Here is an 18,654-nt window from a genome sequence, read left to right on the forward strand (position 1 = left end):
AAAGAAGGGTGGAAACGATTTCTGCCACCCCTACGGTTTAGCCACGGGACCGAAGGGGCGGCGTTCACGGATGAATGTCGTCGGAGTTATAATTGCAACGACGCGTAATTAGTTTTGGAAATTTAATTATTTCCGGGCGGACGGGCGGGATGCGCGATAAATGCCGTCGGCGGAGCCGCTCTGGCGCGAAAGCCTCGCGCGACAAAGAATTATCGGAGGGACTTCCCCGTCTAGCAGCCGTTAATCCAGCTTCGTGCAACCCCCAGCCAATGGAAAATCCGCGTCTTTCGAAACGCGCGGCCGCGTGTTCCTTCGTAACCCGCGGTAATCCGTCGACAAGCGTCACTCGCTGGTTTGTTAATCAACCTCGAGCGCCTAAGGACACGACTAATTTGCAGGTGTTGGCGGCGACGTTCGAGGGAAACCGTCTGGAACAGGGTCGACCACTTTTCAGAGTCACGTTAGATTGGTCTTAGCTACTGGGAACACTTCGATTGCGCGAAAAGGAAAAGTCGAAGATGATTGAAGTCAAAGAATAAATCCAATGGCAACGCGTAATGTTTCCTTCGCCGGTGTGTAAAGAGAAAATTAAAAATAGAATTAATACAAAAAAAAAAAAAAATAAGAGAAAAAGAAAAACATAATGAGAAACTGTCAACGACGATGGTCGAACGAGTAGGAGATAGGTTTTGCAAACGGGAAAGGAAAAATCCCGTTCGAAGCTCATTCGCCTAACGGTGCCTCACATCGCGCTCGATCCCGACTAGATATCGCATAGTTCTCGGGCATGATAGGTGCCGCGTCACGCGGACGAGCGCAGAAACGCGCGCGTCGAAGGAACGCGGGTGACGCATGAGAAACTTTTGTAACCGAGCCTCGTTCGCTGCGATTTGCATTCACTTCGTTATGCACCGCCAGTTACGAGCGCGCCGCGGCAAGGGAACTGTTTACAATCGCGGATTTTTCCCATATAGAAGCATGGTCGGCGGTTGACTAGAGGCGTGCCGCGTGCAATTAACGCTCGTTTACGACAAGATCGTTCCATTAAACGTTACAATGTGGGAAAAGTCTGGGCGCGTTGAAGTGTGCGTGAAACCACCTTGAAGCTCGACGATGCTTCTCCGTTCCTCTCAAAATGTACACTCATCGAGGCCCTCGGGAGCTGTAGCTCTTGAATGTTTTCGTCCAGCACAGTTCTGGATTTTATCATCTTTGTTCCTTTGCATTAATGCATGACCGTACAAGTAAACAAGTATTCGCACGTATGGAGTACGGTTTACCCCAGACGAAATCGACGAAAGGCACAATCCGGGACCTTCGTCGATAGCTACCAGCAATAGACGAAAACTGTTTGCGCACATTGTGTATGATTATACGTAACCGAGTACCGCGTGGACGATAATGTACCGGTAATAACGAGAACGCTGAAATTCCCTGGTACACATTATCCAAACACCGTGAGACGGTTAATACACTCGCGATTGGGGCTCGAGCAAACTCGACAAACCCCCGATCACAACGTGTTTTTGTCAACGCCGGCGTTGTGTAAACATGTCGATTGCGTTTTCAGAAATTCATGACTGGGTTGGCTGGTGGCTGTCGTTCTCCAACCAGCCGGGATTTGTCGCGATGAAAAATTCAATCGCGGTGTTACTTATGACGGAACGCTGAGAGACAGATGTCCCTGCACTCGAAACTGCGCGAGTCATGTCATCTAAGTGCTTTTTAGGTGGAGATACCAGCAATTTTACTCCTCATTCAGAGAGTAAATGTGGTCGATATTGTTTCGAATTAAAAAAAAAAAAAATATCTATCTAGTATCGCATTCAAGGCCCAAGGGACCAATTCTATTCTTACTCTCGATAAAAAAAGGTGCTCAAGGCAGAACTATTCTTAAAGAAGTCCACGAGATTTTGTGACCAGAAACTCTACACATTGAATCAAGTAAATATCGCAAGCGTGAAACGCAGTGTCAAGCGCAAGTCTCGACGTTCCCTTGTTTGCACACCGACGAACCGTCTCCAACGCGACTCGCCACTCGAGTTTCTCTTTCAGCGGAGGTCCTCGCGAAGAAATGGAAATTCGTCGGGGTTCTTTGTGCGATGGACGCGTGCTTTGTGCCACCCCTGACTTCCTCGACGCGTGCACGCGTCGCGGCCGATTGCGTTTTCAGAAATTAATGGCCAGTCGCGGTTGAATCTCTCGAGTTGCAGCGAACCAAGTGAATTCTAAGAACGGGTGTAGACGACACCGTGAAAAATTGATCGAAACCCAATGGGATACCCTTCGAGCACAACCATCTCCATCTTTTCAAACGGATCTTCACAAAAGCTGTCGCTCCCCTGAGTCTGACCCTAGCCGCAACCCTGAACACCCTTCCCGTTCATGAATCTTTGAGAATTCATCGCGTACCTGGGTATCGGTCTATACTTTTGTTTCGAAGGCTTTTCAGTGGTCCCCTGCGACCGCAGAATCGTTGAAAAATAAAATCGACCAGTGATCACCGGCCCCAACGATCCGAGATTTCAATCTGTGTTAATCATTCATTCGACAGTAGGCTCGTGTGGGATTCTCTGAGATTTTTTGTAATGAAAACTACAGGATGGATCGAAATAAATCTTACCGTGCTTATTAGTACGTTTATAAAAGTGTAACTTGAATTTTGTTGAGTAATTTATATCGATAATGAATGAGTTATTATTAATCCTCTCTCAAAAAAAAAGAAAAGAAATACCGATCACCTCAGCTATTAGCGAATTTACTAACGAAGTCTACTTTTCTTCTGTTCCAGCAATCATGGCTCATTTCTTCTTCCTGGCGGCGTTCTTCTGGCTGAACACGATGTGCTTCAACATCTGGTGGACGTTCAGGTGAGGCTTCGTGTCCTTTTGTCCGATCGTCTAGGGGTAGGGTGGCCATGATTCGTGGCAAAGGATTTAGCCACGTGTACTCTTTCGCGTCGGTGGTCTCGAATCGAAGCGGAGAGAATTTACGATCGATTGTCCCGAAGAAAGATTTATTTCTCCGTGACTGTATCCTTTTTTTGAAATTTTCTCACCGCAGAGAATCTCAAGGGTACATAAAAGGGACCTAAACAAAATTTCATTTAGATTTGACAGGAAATAATAATAATTGAAGGAATCGTTCGATTTCTCGTATTTGTCCCCTTTGATAAATAACTTAGTTAAACTCCTGTTTAATTAAACGTTACTCGAATTTTGCTCCTCTGCAAAACGAAAAATTGAAGAAATCTTCGTTTAATAGGCGAATGCATAGCGATGTACGAAATATGCACGAGAACATAATCGAGGACCTAAGTCGAGGACTCGAAACGCGCGTCGTTAGGGCGTTAAAAAAGAAACGGCGTTTCGTCGCAATTAAACGTCTGTTTAATCAGCGTTCCGCGAACGGCCACGGTGGAAATTCTTAAAATGCGTCGCGTAATTGGCGCGAAATTTCCGTGGAATTTCCTCGTGCTCGTAACGGGAATACCGAGGCCCCGTCCCAAAGCGAGATGTTGCGAGTAACCATGGGTTTGTGTACCCTGTCGATTAACACCGGCTGTCGGGTTATCGACCCGGCCGAGTTTCGCGCTACTGCGTCGTCTTCGATCGGAAGGCCACTCGTTGCTTCGCAATTACGCAATTGCCGCGCGATTACGCTCGCCAGCAATTAATTCATAGCGTCCGTGAGCAGATCACGCGCGAGTCCAGAAAGATGGCGAGAAAGGAGCACCTGAAAAATGTTCGATGTACCTGCAGTAATCGTAAACCTGAAGATGCCTCGATCTAAGTATCGATCGATCATTCGTGGAATTAAAATTAGGATTCCGTTCGCAAAATATATTCCGCTCCTTGTTGAACACACAAAAAGTGACCAGTACATGTGTTCGATCGATTAAACGTCGCCGATAAATCACAATACTGCCGCTTTTACGCGTCATCTATTATTCGAATAAAATTTCGCCCATCCCGGTTCGCAGTCCTGTCAGCTTTTCCTCGCTCGCGTCGGGACGAGCAATCATGGGAAATGATTGCGCGAAATTAGTATGATCGACCGATGAACCGTGCGGTTGCGTTGCAGCGTCGAATAACAGCTATTAATGCTTGTTCGATTAATGCAACTCATCGTTGCCGAGTAATAACGCGTAGTTACAGGACAGACAGTCTTTTATTTGTGGCTAGCCATCGCGGACGGGAAGTTTTTCAATTCAGACACAACCGATTATCGAACAGTGCTGAATTCGCAAGTGTTCCTTGGATTAGAATAGGAGAAAGGTTACTTGCCTGGAAAAATCTGTTTTGAGAAAAATTCCTCGTTTCAAATTTTAGGAGATACTCTTCACAGCGCATAGACCTTTGAATCGTCTGAAATTCATATCTCGGTTTATTCGCACGTATTTTATTCCGCGCGGGAATATGCGTAGGAGATCGTTCGATTTCTATGAGCAGAATCGACGAAACGGATGGTTAGTGGCCGGATCACGTTTGAAACGATGCTGGACGCGAAGGGGAAGAAGCAGGGCGCCGCTGTAAGAGATGGGATCAAGATCACTCGGTCGACTGGTTAATGCGATGCAACACGGTCGCCGTAACGGGTCTCCTCTCTTTCTTTCCTCTCTTCTTCATCGTCTGCGTCGATTTCTTTCGTCCCGAACCTTCGGCCGCCTCGTTTCTCACCTTTTTCCCTCCTCTCAGGACTCCACGTCGCTTCTTCCCCTCGTTTCTTCGTCTTGGACGTCTCACTATTCCTGTGCCACGGTTATCTCAATTTCCCGTAGTTCTTAAACCTCCAAGGATCGTAATAGAGTTTGCAAAGAGATTTTTGTGCATTTCATGTACAAAGTCAAACTGCTCAACATTTTTCTTATTATCGCCAACTTACTTTTTTTATTTATAGATAGTCACTGTTTAATATTCTCTATTCTTTTAATGCTATTATATTCATACATTAGATATTATTCTCTATTCATATAATCACGTTTTCATTCTTTAGATCCGTTGTAGAGCAACTGGTTAAGAATCGCTTCTTCTCCTTCGATGCTTTATAGCGTGAACACTTCCAACTATCTATCCTCTTTCGCGCCAAGTTGAATCGAATCGCATTCAATTAAGCATATCCAGCGTCTGCATCTCGACAAGGATGATTATGCACGCTCGCGGCACCGTTCGCCGATTATTGATACGACTTGCGGTGCTCTCGCGATATCGAAGGGAGTTACATTCGCGCTTTCGAGAACTGATCGAGCAACAGGAAGTCTGTAGGTTTTGCTCGTTTCGTCTCCTTAGATTGAGCGAAAACCAACCCGCGCGTCGATCAACGTTATCTCGATCCAGCATCGGTGGTTTTGCCATCCAGTGATCGAGAATCTGTTGCGAGGATTTCAAGAGTTGATCTTCTTTACTGGTAAAATGAAAAATCATACTAGGAATATTTCGTCGATATCTTGACCAATACACAGCCCCTTGATTTCTCCAAGAACTTAATTTCATCATCACCCAAAATTTAAAAAAACCTTTTGACAAGTTAAGAAATATTTTTGTTATTTCTTCGCAATTCTGTCAGTCATTCGCGGGGCGAATTAAAGAAAAACCGTACCAGAGCTACAGATTTCGCATGAATGTTCGATCGCTCGTGCACTTTTATCTCGGAAACACGCGTCCCGCGCATACGTCGAAACGTCAGCTACACGTGTGCGCTCGCGCGCGTTGTTTCCACTTGTTGAGGTGTCACCGACACGTTGCGTTCACGGTAGCTGCCCGCCTCCGCGATTTTCCAGCCGGAAAATTAGTCCTGTGTCATTTGCGGCCGTGCACCAACGTTTTCCACGGTCCACTGTCGTCACCATGTGGAAACCCCCGTCTCCATTCGGCTTGTTCCCTTTTCAAAGTGAGCTCCGGTCCGCGCGAACCGTACGGACCTTTCGATGGAAGGGGGGAGAACAAATTGGCTCAACGCTCGAGCAATAACTTATCAAATTTAATTAGCGACGTTACGAGCGTCTTAATAACGGTAGCAGCGCTGCGCGGTTGAGCAACGACGCTAGACGCTTGAAAAATAATTGCGCCATCGTTGCGCTCGATTTCCCACTGGATACCGACTGAATTTCCTCGTTTCTTCTTCATCCAAAATTCCTGATTCGAAGTTCCGCTTAAAATTTGATCGCCTCGGGACAGAGATGTCTATCCACGCCATTTCGCAGCTCCTAAAGTGCTCGCGGCTGATCGAGGGCGCAATCGCGGCGCCAATTAGCGGTAGCCGCGGTATCGAGGCGTCGATGAGAAGCCGATTCCATCACCGTTACGCTTAATTGCACGTCGAGGCTGCTTTCTCGCTGGCCTCTCGAGCCACAGCTCGCTATTCCTTTCGCGAGGTAAGCTCCTCGAACTTGCTCGCCTCATCCTCGACACACGCGTGCCCATTTTCTGAGAAATTCTTCAATTACCTAACATATCCAGCAGCTTCCCACGGTCACTGCAGCCATCGCGCACACGCTCGACGCGCACACCATCGCATCCCGTGACCTCGTCAGTCGCAGTTCCTGGCTGCTAGACTCCTATACGCTCGGCGTGCACTCAGCGTTTCTTCTCTAAACGAATTTGCATTCTAGAAGCTGGCTACGTCGCGGTGAGCCTCGCCGGCAAGATTTTTCCCCGTAGCTTGAGATACTTTCGAGTGTCCTTTTATGCGTGTTCGCGGGATACTCGGGACACGGAGAGGGAAGATACGGCTGGATTTTCACGGAAAAAATTTCGTCCACGGCGAAGGATCTTTGTAAAATTGCTTGTTGAAATATTTTATGGGCCCGGGGTCCTCGCGTGCATACTACATCGGTTAGAGCCGAGAGAAACGAGATACCAACCATCTCGAGCGGAAGTTCGCGTCTTTCTTGGCTCTGGTCGACCATTCTTCTTTTGGAATCTACAATATTAAATTTATTTAACTAATACAACATTAAGCAGCTGATTCATTAGAGACTATTCCTTGAATCCTTCAAATTAGAAAATAGAATAACAATAAATCTCCCTCAGACTGCAAAAGGAGATGAAAGAACTGATCGAAACCCTTATCCTGTTAGCATTCCCTCGAGAGTGCCAGTGAAAACGTCCCCGACGAATCCCAGTTTCAGAAAGCACCAGCATTTCCTCCCGTCGTCTTCGTTATAAGTAACAGTCTGGCAAGCGCCGATACGTTTAGTATTCGATAGCGTCCCGTGGAAAGTTAATTGAAACGATTCGGGTGGAAATGGCCAGCCACGAATTCGCCCTTAGCTCGAGTGGCACGATCGGTCGTTGTCGGTGGCGAAGGGAGTCTAATCTCGATCCTGTGCTGCGAAACAATGGTCAGTCCACGGGACGCGCTGGAGAACAAAGGCAGAATGTGTCGTCTGAGAATCGTTGTGCCGTCGGCTGTGTCGCTCGACGTACGCGCGTACGTGTGTGCAATGTGCATCGGTCGTTAAGGTCTCCTCTGTTCTCGAAGAGTGGCTCATTAACTTCGTTTATCTCGTCCCCGATAGATGCATCGGGGACTCGACTTCTTTGGCGACGCAAGATCGGTATCCTCTGCCTGCAGATTAACCCTTTGCGCTTGACGACATTCTCGCTAAAACGAGCTGGCTGCTTTGCACGATTTTGCAAATATTCAAGGAACTTCGTAGTAAGGACAACCAAACGATTTTAGTTGAAGATCGATGTATGAAAATATTATATTTAGAGCTTAGGACCTTATTGATGGCTGTTCCTATCAATGCTTCTAACAACGAAAACATTTGTGGTGCGCGGGTTACGCGGAGTAGTCTAAATCTGTTAAATCCTAGGCTAAGCGTGACCCACCTTTAATCTCTCGCATATCTTAGCATTGGCTCAAGTCGGATTAATGCGACCCAAAACACCCTTAATACAATGTATATTGCACTAACACGATCTTGCCTGTGTAACTATTCCCTGGACTAAACAGTGACGAATAAATGGATACAATGATCCTAATCAAACGCGACTCGAGTCAAAGGAATAACGCGTAGCATGCGTCCAGCGTGAATTCGTCCAGATGCTAAACGAGCACGCCTAGAATCGGCAATCGGCGACTGCTCTGCCAAGTAACGTTCCATAACGAGAAAGTTTCCTTATGTCGGAAGCATCGCAGCCCTAAACGAGCACGCGATACCCGCGGAGTTGGCAAGAAAGGCGAAAAGAAGAGAAAAGAAAAGGGAGTTTCAGAGACGCTGGAAACGTGATCAAGAAACACCGGCCAGTCTGTCGTGGCGTGCATCCCAACGAAGCTTGATTAAGGTCCCTTCTGTTCCCGAACACAGTGGCTCATTAATTCCGTTATCTCATTTTCCGCAGTCGCTGGATCACTTGACCGCCGCTGCAATACGAATCGATCTCTTCCCTCGAGCCAGTGTCGAAAAATCGCAAATTCGGATCGGATTCGTAGTCCCCAATCTCTCAGTATTATTCAATAGTACTTATCTTCCGTGAATTGTATTCTCCAAAACAAACCCGAACAACTTGTCCATCCACCACATAATTACTCGGATAATCCTCGTTGCATCTTTCGCCGCTCGCTACCGTCGATAGAACAGCTGGTCCCAGAGGTATAAATAGATTGATTCTCATTCATCGAAAATTTGCCGGGCACCCGAGCCCGATGCCAAGAGGAGCGTGACCCACATCCCCGAAATCGGGTACAACGTTCGCGTCGAATTTCGTAACATGGGTGTTTTCTCGATTCCCGATCGAATTAGGGGAGTGATCTAGCGTTTTGGATAATAGATCGCATCTTTATAAAAATATTTCTTTGTAACATCTCCTCCCGAGTTGGTTTTACTTTTCAGAGTTGAACGAAATCTAGCGTTTTAGCTCTTGCGCGAATTCAACTACCAACTCCCGTTATCAACAGTGTCCTTTGTACTCACGATTCGGCTCTATCCAACAATAGAGCAACAGCTTTCATTTAAGTCGCGGCTCCTTGGTCTCCTCGAAACGAACGATTCGCGCAGCTCGGTGTCCACGTTCGTCCAGACGAACGTTCGTAGCAGATCCCTTTGACGTTGGGCTAATTAATTGAATTAAGTAGTTTCCCCCGTCCCCGTGGCATTCTCGTTCGAACGAAGGTAGGATGAGTCGGTCTTCTTTTGCGCTCCTCTATCGTGTAACGTCGATGAATACCACGGATTACAGAGATCTTGAAGAGACTTCTGGTTCGATGGCCTTTCAAGAGAAACTCAGGCCGGCGCAGGTAAATTAGTTTAACTCCGGCGAGTAGTCCGGCAGCCACGGTCCCGATCCGTGGAAACTTCTTCGAGGGATTCTCGAGACTCCTGGACGCCGTGGCAACCAGATATCTCGCTGACCGTCCCGTTTGCGGTCGTCGCTGTCGGTTTACCACGGTGGTCGAGCGTCTGCCTACGACTCCGACCGCCACGAAACGGCGCAAAGTCGTGGGGATGAACCGAATTCGAGTTCTCCACGGTCAAGTTTCGCGTATATACACGTCACTGGACAAGGGACGTCGGTCCTAGATTCTGTTGACGCTTGTCAGCCCGACCGAATTCAAATATTGCCTCAGACCTACGCGACGTGCGTCGAAACGTCTTCGAGCATCTTTGGGGAACAGTGAAGGATATATTAGAGCTCTCGCCTAAAACACGTACAATGCGATACACGGGTGGGTACACGTGTCACGTGTATCTGGCTTGAACTTACTTTTTAAGTGAACATACCTGAAACCTGGTCCGTTTAAAATTTCGAGAGTACTAAATATATGTCTCTATAAAATGATTACCCAAGAGTCGCGTACGAGATCTAAAAATAGAAAACATTGGGCGTGAGTAATCGATAAATAAATCGAAAGTCAAACTTTGCGATACTTTCGCGTTTACCACGCTCTCGATCGGGGACACGTTCGATTCCGACTTTTTTCCCCCCCCCGTTCGCGATCGGTGTCGGGTAAAATTAAAAGTAGGTGAACGGAGGATAAGCCGAGAATTAACGGAGAGGGGATGGAGGTGAAAGTGTTTACGATCCATCAGCCGGTAAGCCCCCCGTCACTATTTCTGTTCCGACGCGAACAAAACGCGAGCGTCCTCTCGCGTGGAAAAAAATTTCTTGGCAGCGGTCGCGGGATAAGGCGAATCGGTATCGCGAACCCGAGCAAATTACATTTAAGCGTGGACCGCCGGTTCGTCGAAGCTCGTAAATAAAGTGTTCTAGACGAGGGGCGGTGTCGAGGAGGTCAACGAACGGAATTGTTTATCGTTCCTATCAAAAGTAGAAACGCATTCTATAACAATAAGTCCAAAGGTAATCCGCATCAGCGATCAATTTGCTCAGCCCCCGAGGTAATGCACCTCGGGACGAGTTAAAATAAAATAAAAGAAGACAGAGTTCTTGATTGGACGTCGATCAAAATACCCCTGTCGCGTTTAGTACACAGTCGTCCGGCGTAATCGCGTTACATTAAGGGAAAATTACAACTCGTTAGGTGGGACCGGTCGGACGTCAACGAGAAAATCGAGAGTGTGGCTGATTAGCGGAAAACGTCTGGGATCGATCGATCGATCCCCGCGATGCTCGATCCTCCGTCGGATCATCGGGGGTTAACGACTCGATCCGTGCCTTCTCCTTTTCCTTGGTTCGCCGGGACTGCTCGTTACGCGTTAGATAATGCATGCAAATTGCGTTAACTCAACGTGACTACCGGTTCTACGGGACCAGAGGAGGCTACGGTCAGCTGTCGCTAGTCCAACGACCTGTCCATGTAAAGATAGACGAATCGTCACCGACGGTTTACCGCTGCGCCTTCCAGCCCTAATCTATTATGCGACTGTCACCCGGTGACTGTGTATTATGGATGTTCGCGGAGCCGTCGGTGAATCAGCCGCGACGTTTAGAAACTTAGAGACGCGGACCAGTTTTCCCTCCCCCGGGCTGCTACGACTCGTTACGATTTCGTTGAATCTTGGCTCCTGGGTGTTCTTCGTCGACCTCTCGTCACGTTTCGCGAGGCTATCCGCATTTGAGGGAATAAATATAGTCGACCCACTGGAAGCCATTGACACTAGGATACATTTTTGATCAAGATAGGGACTCGAGCGTCATAGCGAGGGGCACGAGCTCCAGAAGATAGATTGAACTGAAAATAGACTCCGCATCGAAAGATTAATTAGTCCCAAGGCAGAAATCGGCGTCCAGAGTTCTCTCACCTCGATGGACAGCAACTAGGGACGCCTGTAATCCGATGTAAATAAATTGGCTATTATTAGTAGGCAAATTGCTCTATCTCGTTACAGTCGCGTAATAATGATTATTCGTTGTAATTGACATTCTCGAGCGCATGAGTTATCGCGCAGCGAACCGTTCGCGTTTTCGCGCTGGTGCTTCGCTCTTCGAGGATCGGTATATCGCGCATGACGCACGGACTATTTTAAGGGGATCGTGTTCGAGTATATCGAGTCACCTCAGAGGTGAGGATAAGAATAGATAATTTAAGAAGGAGGAATTATTGTCCGCAGTTTTCGATTGAATCATTCTTGAAACCTGTGGAAACTTGGCGAAGTTGTCGTTGAGGATTCGTTGAGGATTCGAAGTGTTACGATAGTTACGATAGAAAAGGATGAAATTTTCTCTAAATGTAAAGGTGGTAAACGCCGAGATTTCACAGCACTCGAATGAAAAACGATGCGGGTTCCAGAATCCAGGAAAACCATGTTTACGGTTTAGATTGAAAATTCTCACTCCTGGCACTCGCGCTATTCATCATCTCGACTCCTTCAGTCCTAGAAGAAGAGCTTCGCCGAGCGTCGATAGGAAAATTCATAATAAAATCCACGTAATCGATTCCTAATGGAGGTAATCGGTTTTCAATCGAGCGGGGTTCCAGTTTAAAGGGAGAACCGGTCTCGTGGCGTTTGCTACTCGCTTCGGAACGAGTGCAGCGAGCTGTTCATCGTAGCGTGCCACTGTCACGCGCGACTATTACCTGTCTTCCGTGTGATCGGAATTGCTCGAGTGAATCACGCACAGTGCCCGGACGTCAGGGAACCGGCTTCCTTCGGGCCGAGCATTCCCCGCCTGGTGTCACTCTACGGATAGAATTTCAATCTCTGACCATTAATACGCAGCAATGCAATTTTCGCTCCCTGGAGATGATTTGCATCTTACATGGAAGTCTCAAGGTCCTGACGCTGGTAGCCATTGATCCTCGCGTACCCAGCGTGTTGTCTGACGAGCGAAGGTATTCTTTGATAGTTGGTGGCTTTGCCAGTTGTTTCATTTTATTAGATATACAGGATGAACTTTTTCGCTTACATAATCTTCAAAAAAAAATGAAAATTCCACTTGGTGATTTATTCATGTTTGAGTGAGAATATTTTCAACTATATATAGACTATTTATACCAACGTTTCCATCAATCCACTTATAACAAAAATGATAGAAGTGGATCAGGTGCTCGCACAGTTGGTCATGCACGTCCACAAGCAGTCCTCGGGCAGCCGAGTTCATCGTCCGCGGACGCCGCTGAACAGAGACGTTGTTCGATGACCAGAGACGCTATCTGACAGAAATACAGTCCGCATAGATATAAACTTTGCTCGTCAAACAAAAATACCGACGAAGACTCTGCCAATCACTGGACGAACGCGTTGTTCGACGACCGGGAGACGCGGATGGCGTCGTCGCCAGGCGACCAAAGAAATTCCGCGGATCCCCAGACAGAGCTGTATTGTACGTGTCTTCGCCGTTAGCGCGGCCAGAGTAAATCATGAACGGTCGTTAGGATTTGGTGCATGGTTCCCTGGAGAGCACACCGCGAGTTTCTCGGGGAGCGGTGCCAAGGAGTTGCGCCCAAGTTTCGTGCAACCCCTAGGCCTCTCCGTCTTTCCGTGCCCGCCTAGGTACGCGATACGTCTTTGTCCTCGTTTGAAGACTACATAATGCAACGCCCCCGGTTTTTGGTCGCCAAGATTTCTTGCAGGATACGTTGTTGCCCTTTTTTATTGGCCTCGACCGCCTCGGAGGTCCCTTTGGGTGGTACGTGCACTAACTGCGAGCCTCCTCTGTTTCCGCTTGGCTTCATCCTCGACAACGATCGTTGCTCCAAAACAGCGTTAATACCTTGTACCTATGTACAGAAAGAGTGTTGGAAACTCGTGAATTCCACGTTCTGTCTCCAAGTTCTCACTTGAAATTTTGGATCAACAACTGTATAAGTACATGTTCCTAAACTTAACCTCCATCTGCCGCCTCTAATTAACAAAAGATCAATTTTCAATTCACTTGTGCGCCTCGCAGTAAACACGGTTTCCATATCCGGCCAATTAGCCGACTGTTTTCCGACAATGGCCACCAGCGTCGCGACACTTTTCCAGAACGCGTTAATATGCTTCGACTATCATAGTCCTCCGATTTTCATTAACGGCCACTTCCTCACTGCCACGGGATTCGTTTGCGTACGGCAACCCGCGGTTAATTAACTTCTCACGCTTACAGAGTTACGCCGTTTCGAATTGAACCAACGAACAGCGGCCCTAAATTTCTCCTCGTTATCCTTTCCGCGCCTTTCACGTCGTTATTCCGACGGCAGGCACGATACCTGTACTCGTTCGTGCGTGGCTCTCGTTACACGCATGATTTGCGCGCGCGAACCACCCCATGAGAAACTCGAGACACGTTGCCTATCCTTAGATTTAATTTTCTAATAAGTGTCCTCATTGGAGGACTTACATTAACATCCTCTGGCAGGGGATACTTGGATTAACTTGGGATAACTTAATATTCGTATTGCGCTTGAGATACGAACAAGGGGGAGGAAAGAGAGGAGGTAGGAAAAATCAACCGACGACGAAAGGAGAAAAGTCGTACCAAAGGAAAAGAAAACCTCGTGAGTATAAGAATATACTTGCTTCAATTACGGTTTCGAACAAACACATATTCGGACGAATCAGTTTGAATAATAATCATAACAATCGCGTAAAGCTTCGCGGGCAGCGGTTGTGGCAGTGTGCATCGCGAACGGAATAAATCTACGGCCGAGATTCTCGTGGATAAGACAGGAAAGGGACGAGTTCCGATGATGGGGTAGAGATAAGCTAGGAAATTAAACCACGCGAAGAGTCGCGCCGCTGGAGTTGCGGGTCGCTCCGTGTTTCTGTGACAGTGAACTCTCCCGGAGCGTGACATTGTCACGGATCGTATTGCACGATACTGCTCGTCTTCCGTAACCGTGGCTCGTGATTGCTCGCTTACCCGGACAGGCTCGGTTGGATTTAAACCAGCGCGATACCCGCTCGCGGATGGGAGGTCCAATTTTCTCTAACTGGCGATCAAGTGGTTTTTACGGCAACGTGATTGAAACCCTGCATAAGACGGAATTTCGCTCCATCAACTCGTTTGTACGCGGGGGACCACCTACTGGGCGACTCTGCTGAATGATATACTGTGCAATAGCAACGCTGGCTGCGTTCGCCAGCAATTGGCGAAACTGATACAGGAGTCTTCGAACGTATGGCCACGCTATACTTCGACGCCAGAGAAACTTGGCGGACTTTGCTTCGGACTCGATTATATTTTAACTCTGGCTTTAAAGCTCTCAAAACTGAAAGTGTTAATAACGCCCACTCGTGGACGAATCCAAGCTATTTTTTCGTGTTTTACTCGAATCGAAAAATACCCAAATAAGGAGTCCTTCGTGGACTCAAAAGCGGAGTCCCCCTCGGTCGATTTGGCCCCGATCGTCTGCGCTCGAAGCAGGTCGGTTTCTTTTGGAGAGGATGGTCTCTTCTTGCGCGATGCGAACTCGGTAACACGGTAACGGCGCGTCACGAGGAAGCAGAAAGTGGAATGAAAGACGTGGCGGGGCAGAGGGGCACGGAAAGAGAGAGGATCGTGTCGACGACCCTGTCCGCGGTTTGCACCTGCATCACCTGGGGCCAGAGTCTCGTCGCTGTACCGACGGAAACGACGATCGTCGCCGTTCGTCCGCGCCGGTGAACTTGATCTTAGTCCTTGAAAAAGTTGCCCTGCCATCTGCGCCGAGGAAGAAGAATTCCTGCGGATGGACGCCTCTGGTTGGTCCAGAACGTAATCGAATGACGGATGACGGTATTCCGCGAAGCGATTAACTCGTTATTGCAACTTTTACGCGACAAGTAGCAGATTCAGAGATCTTCGTATTTTGTAGATGTATATTCGATGCATACAGGTCGAAGACGAGTATTATTCCTGGAGACAAGAAATTCTATTTGTTAAATTGATTCTTTCTCTTTGAATACACTTATAATACCGAAGAGTCCCTCTAATCCGCTATGATTTTTAATCCTCTTGGTCTTCAGACTCTCAAACGAGAGTGAGATTCCTACCCATCTATCCTAAGAAAACCTCGTTTGTTCTTGCACTTGCAATCCTTCGAGGAAGCAATAGCCTATTCTTCCTGGTACATCGCGTCGTTCCTCGTCAGGTTGTTTCCCCGTTGGAGTAACGGTAACAGTGGGCACAATTCTCGCGCAACCTGCGCCTAGGAAGATAGATCGTATCTTCTGCACGACTCGTGGAGAAGCGGAGGCATGCTCGGCCGATCGTAGCCTTAGCTTTCATTGTTCACCGTGAAACCGCGACGACGGAATAAAGAAATCCTCGCAGGGTCGTTCTACCGTTAGGCTGTGCTCTCGAAACTTTCGTAAAGCGACGGTAACTCGAGCATTGTTCTCCAGGAGTCAGCATCTCGTCCGATAAAAACGTCCGAACGGGTTTCGCGTCGGACGAAGGTTGACTCGACGGATCGCGAGTTGACGGAAGCGAAAGAGAATAATCCCGATGCTGGTCACGAACGTGGAAAGATTATCAAGCTCGAATCCGGGGCAGAGGCGCCAGTTACAGGGCAAAAAAAAAATATTCATCCAGCTCCGCGAGCCCAGATGGATCTACCTCGCTGTTTTAGCTTCAATCTTCTTACGAGCGACTCCACCTCCCTTTAATCTTCTCCGGAATACATGCTTTCCTTTGCGAGCAAGAAATATTCTTCGTGTACACCGAGTCGTCCGAGCCTCGATAAGGGTGGCTGAATTATAAATAACCGTGGAATTATATTTCGAGTACTTCATGTCTGCCACGGGAGTTTAGCTAAACTCGTAGTATCGTGCGCGATGATCTACATGGATCCGCACGTGTCCGATACGGTAATTCGAAGTAACTTTTCCCTCGTGAAATTACACGCTACCTAATCGTTGGTCCGATGGAGCAAGCGGGGTCATGGCGATCTCACGTTACACGTTCTCCCATTTCCACGCGGAAATGAGAAAGGACGCCGAGTGGTTTTCACCTAACCCAGCTGAACCCGCCGATTTGTTTACGCACGCCGTTAATTAACCACGATAATCGTCATCGTGCTTAGCACGCATTGCCAACTATGGGATTTTCATTTTTCTTACGGGACGTCGCGGGCAATTCAGATTATCGAGGGACGATCCACTTGCCATTTAGATTCTTGCGTCGAGTTTCTTGGTCTTCGGTCGATCAATGTTGCCTCGATAATTAGAAACTGTTACGGATTTTCCGTATATTCTTTCGAGTTTTATAGCGCTCGAAGATACGGTAATCTCCGCGAAAGTAATTAAATTGGATCTCAGAGGGGTGAAGCGTAACGGACTCGTAAAGACACCAGGAGAACGGAGATATCGACGAGGAAACCTTTATTGAAACGACAAGAAATGTCTTGCTGTAATTATGTGGCGTTAGTGTCTTCTTGTTCTTATATCGAACTTGGTGGAATTGCTGCATCGGGTACTTTGTAGTCATTCGAATGAAAGAACTTTATATATCCGAGTCGAGTGAACTCTGAAATTCATTCTTCGAGGATCCTGCGTATTTCCACCCCGTCCCCGATTGAGGATCTTGACGAACGTCTGGGGGACCGGTACATTCCGTACACGTAGATGCACTTCGTATGCAAGTTTCGTCCCCAGGTCTGGGTTAGGTCCTCTTTATTTCGAAAATTCCACATTCCTCGTGCTGGAATAATGGGCTCGACTCGTTCCGTCGATTCATTCGCGAGCAATCTTGCGCTCGTCGCGTCGCGTTAAAGTCACGAGAAGGAGGAACCACGCCAGGAATGCCCCATTCGCCTCGAGTCTGTCCAACATTTTAATAAACTCGACCCCTGGGTGGCTCTCGTGGCCTTTGACCCTTCCACGACGGAACACGCGAAACAGTCGAGGAGACAGAAGCTTTTTCAAAGGACGTGGCTCGGTCCGGGAGCCGTGAGAATCGATCAAAGGACCAGATTGAACGTTAATTGACGGTATCAGACGGGGACGATCCACGCTGATTGCTGTAATCGTTTACCCATTGTCGTACTCTATTAAATTAAAGGGAACTCTGGCGCACTGATACTCCCATGATCAGTGACTCTCAAAATGACCGTCGCAAGGACTTCTGCTAACGTGTCTATTTTTTCCAAGTATCGTTATTTAATTGTAATTAGCGTTATAATCGTCTTCGTTAGACGAAAAATTCGGTTTCGAATCCTTCTTCGGCGGTCTGATCGATCCGGCACTTTGTCTCCCTGCGAAATCATGGTTTCGCGGCAGATTGGTAGAGCACGTTCCAGGCAACCGTATCGCGTTGTTGCGTCTCGCTCCATCAAAGATGATACTTGCCACCCTCGAACGAAATAATTGAATAATTCAAGCGGAAGCGTGGCGCGGAGTGCCAGTCCCGCATCGTGGCCACGCAGGGCGTTTCACGTCGCAGAAACAGGCTGTTTCGGTGTCGCTTTTCGCGTCCGCTTGATACCGAAACCCTTCTTCCTGGCGGGAACGAAGGGGACAGGTTTTCGCGGTAAAAGGACACCCGATACGTGGAAGCTCGTTTAAAAGGACACATAATACTCTCCAGTTGGTGGGAGCTATTTGGACGACGCTCTTTTCCACTCTCCCACATAACGTTTCCCAAACTGTGCTCTACGAAATAACTACGTATGGACAAGTGTATCGTACGGAATCCTAGGCAACGATTAAGAGGATAAAAGGAAACAGACTTTACGTATCTTTTATCTAAGAATCAAAGACACTCTGGTACCAGAGCTTGAATCGGTATTTTTAAGCAGTTATTCTATTACCCCAAAAGAAACCGAATACCACCGGTATAACGTTATGAACAACGTTCTGCTCTATACATTGCGGTACCTAGGCCGCGGATTCCATAGACTTGTAACGTGGGTACGTTAATATGCAAAACGTGTGCTAAACGTATTCAGAATATATTTTATAAATGATGTATACGCGTCTAGCATTTACATTGTCCTATTCCCATCCACTGTGAATACACGAAGTCTAGTGTTTATAAAAAAGTGGCAATAGTCAGATCCAAGTAGACAGGGCTATTGAATAATTGTTCGACGCGTGGAAACGTCTGAGAAAATCGATTCGACGGGGATCGCGATGTGGCTAGGACGTCGCGATGGCAATTAGTAACGCGAGCACGACTGCTGTACCCACGGTTGGAAGGCGAGTATAGCCGGCGAGGTTGATGCTCGAGGAGAAAATTTGAATTGTCACGCGCGTTCCTGCAGCGATCGCATATTAATTCCCAGAATATCGCGCGCCATGTAATCCCCGACGAGGCGACGGATCGTTGAACGATCGCGACGTCG

General features: G+C 47.6%; 1 protein-coding gene and 1 long non-coding RNA gene across 2 annotated transcripts in view; both read left to right on the forward strand.

Moving 5' to 3' along the window:
* The window catches only part of LOC128891559 (probable G-protein coupled receptor Mth-like 1), a 136,459-nt gene that overhangs the window by 49,803 nt on the left and 68,002 nt on the right, over positions 1-18,654 (forward strand). Inside the window, exon 4 of the mRNA XM_054151133.1 lies at positions 2,792-2,870. Within this exon, the coding sequence (XP_054007108.1) occupies positions 2,792-2,870 (79 nt within the window). The remainder of the gene's footprint in view (positions 1-2,791; positions 2,871-18,654) is intronic.
* On the forward strand, positions 3,947-5,058 carry LOC128891579 (uncharacterized). The gene is made up of 3 exons (XR_008460869.1): positions 3,947-4,277; positions 4,332-4,597; positions 4,996-5,058. It is a non-coding gene; the product is annotated as an uncharacterized LOC128891579 (long non-coding RNA).

The sequence above is a fragment of the Hylaeus anthracinus genome, unplaced genomic scaffold (assembly GCF_026225885.1).
Source record: "Hylaeus anthracinus isolate JK02 unplaced genomic scaffold, UHH_iyHylAnth1.0_haploid 12002, whole genome shotgun sequence".
NCBI classification, from domain to species: Eukaryota; Metazoa; Arthropoda; class Insecta; order Hymenoptera; family Colletidae; genus Hylaeus; species Hylaeus anthracinus.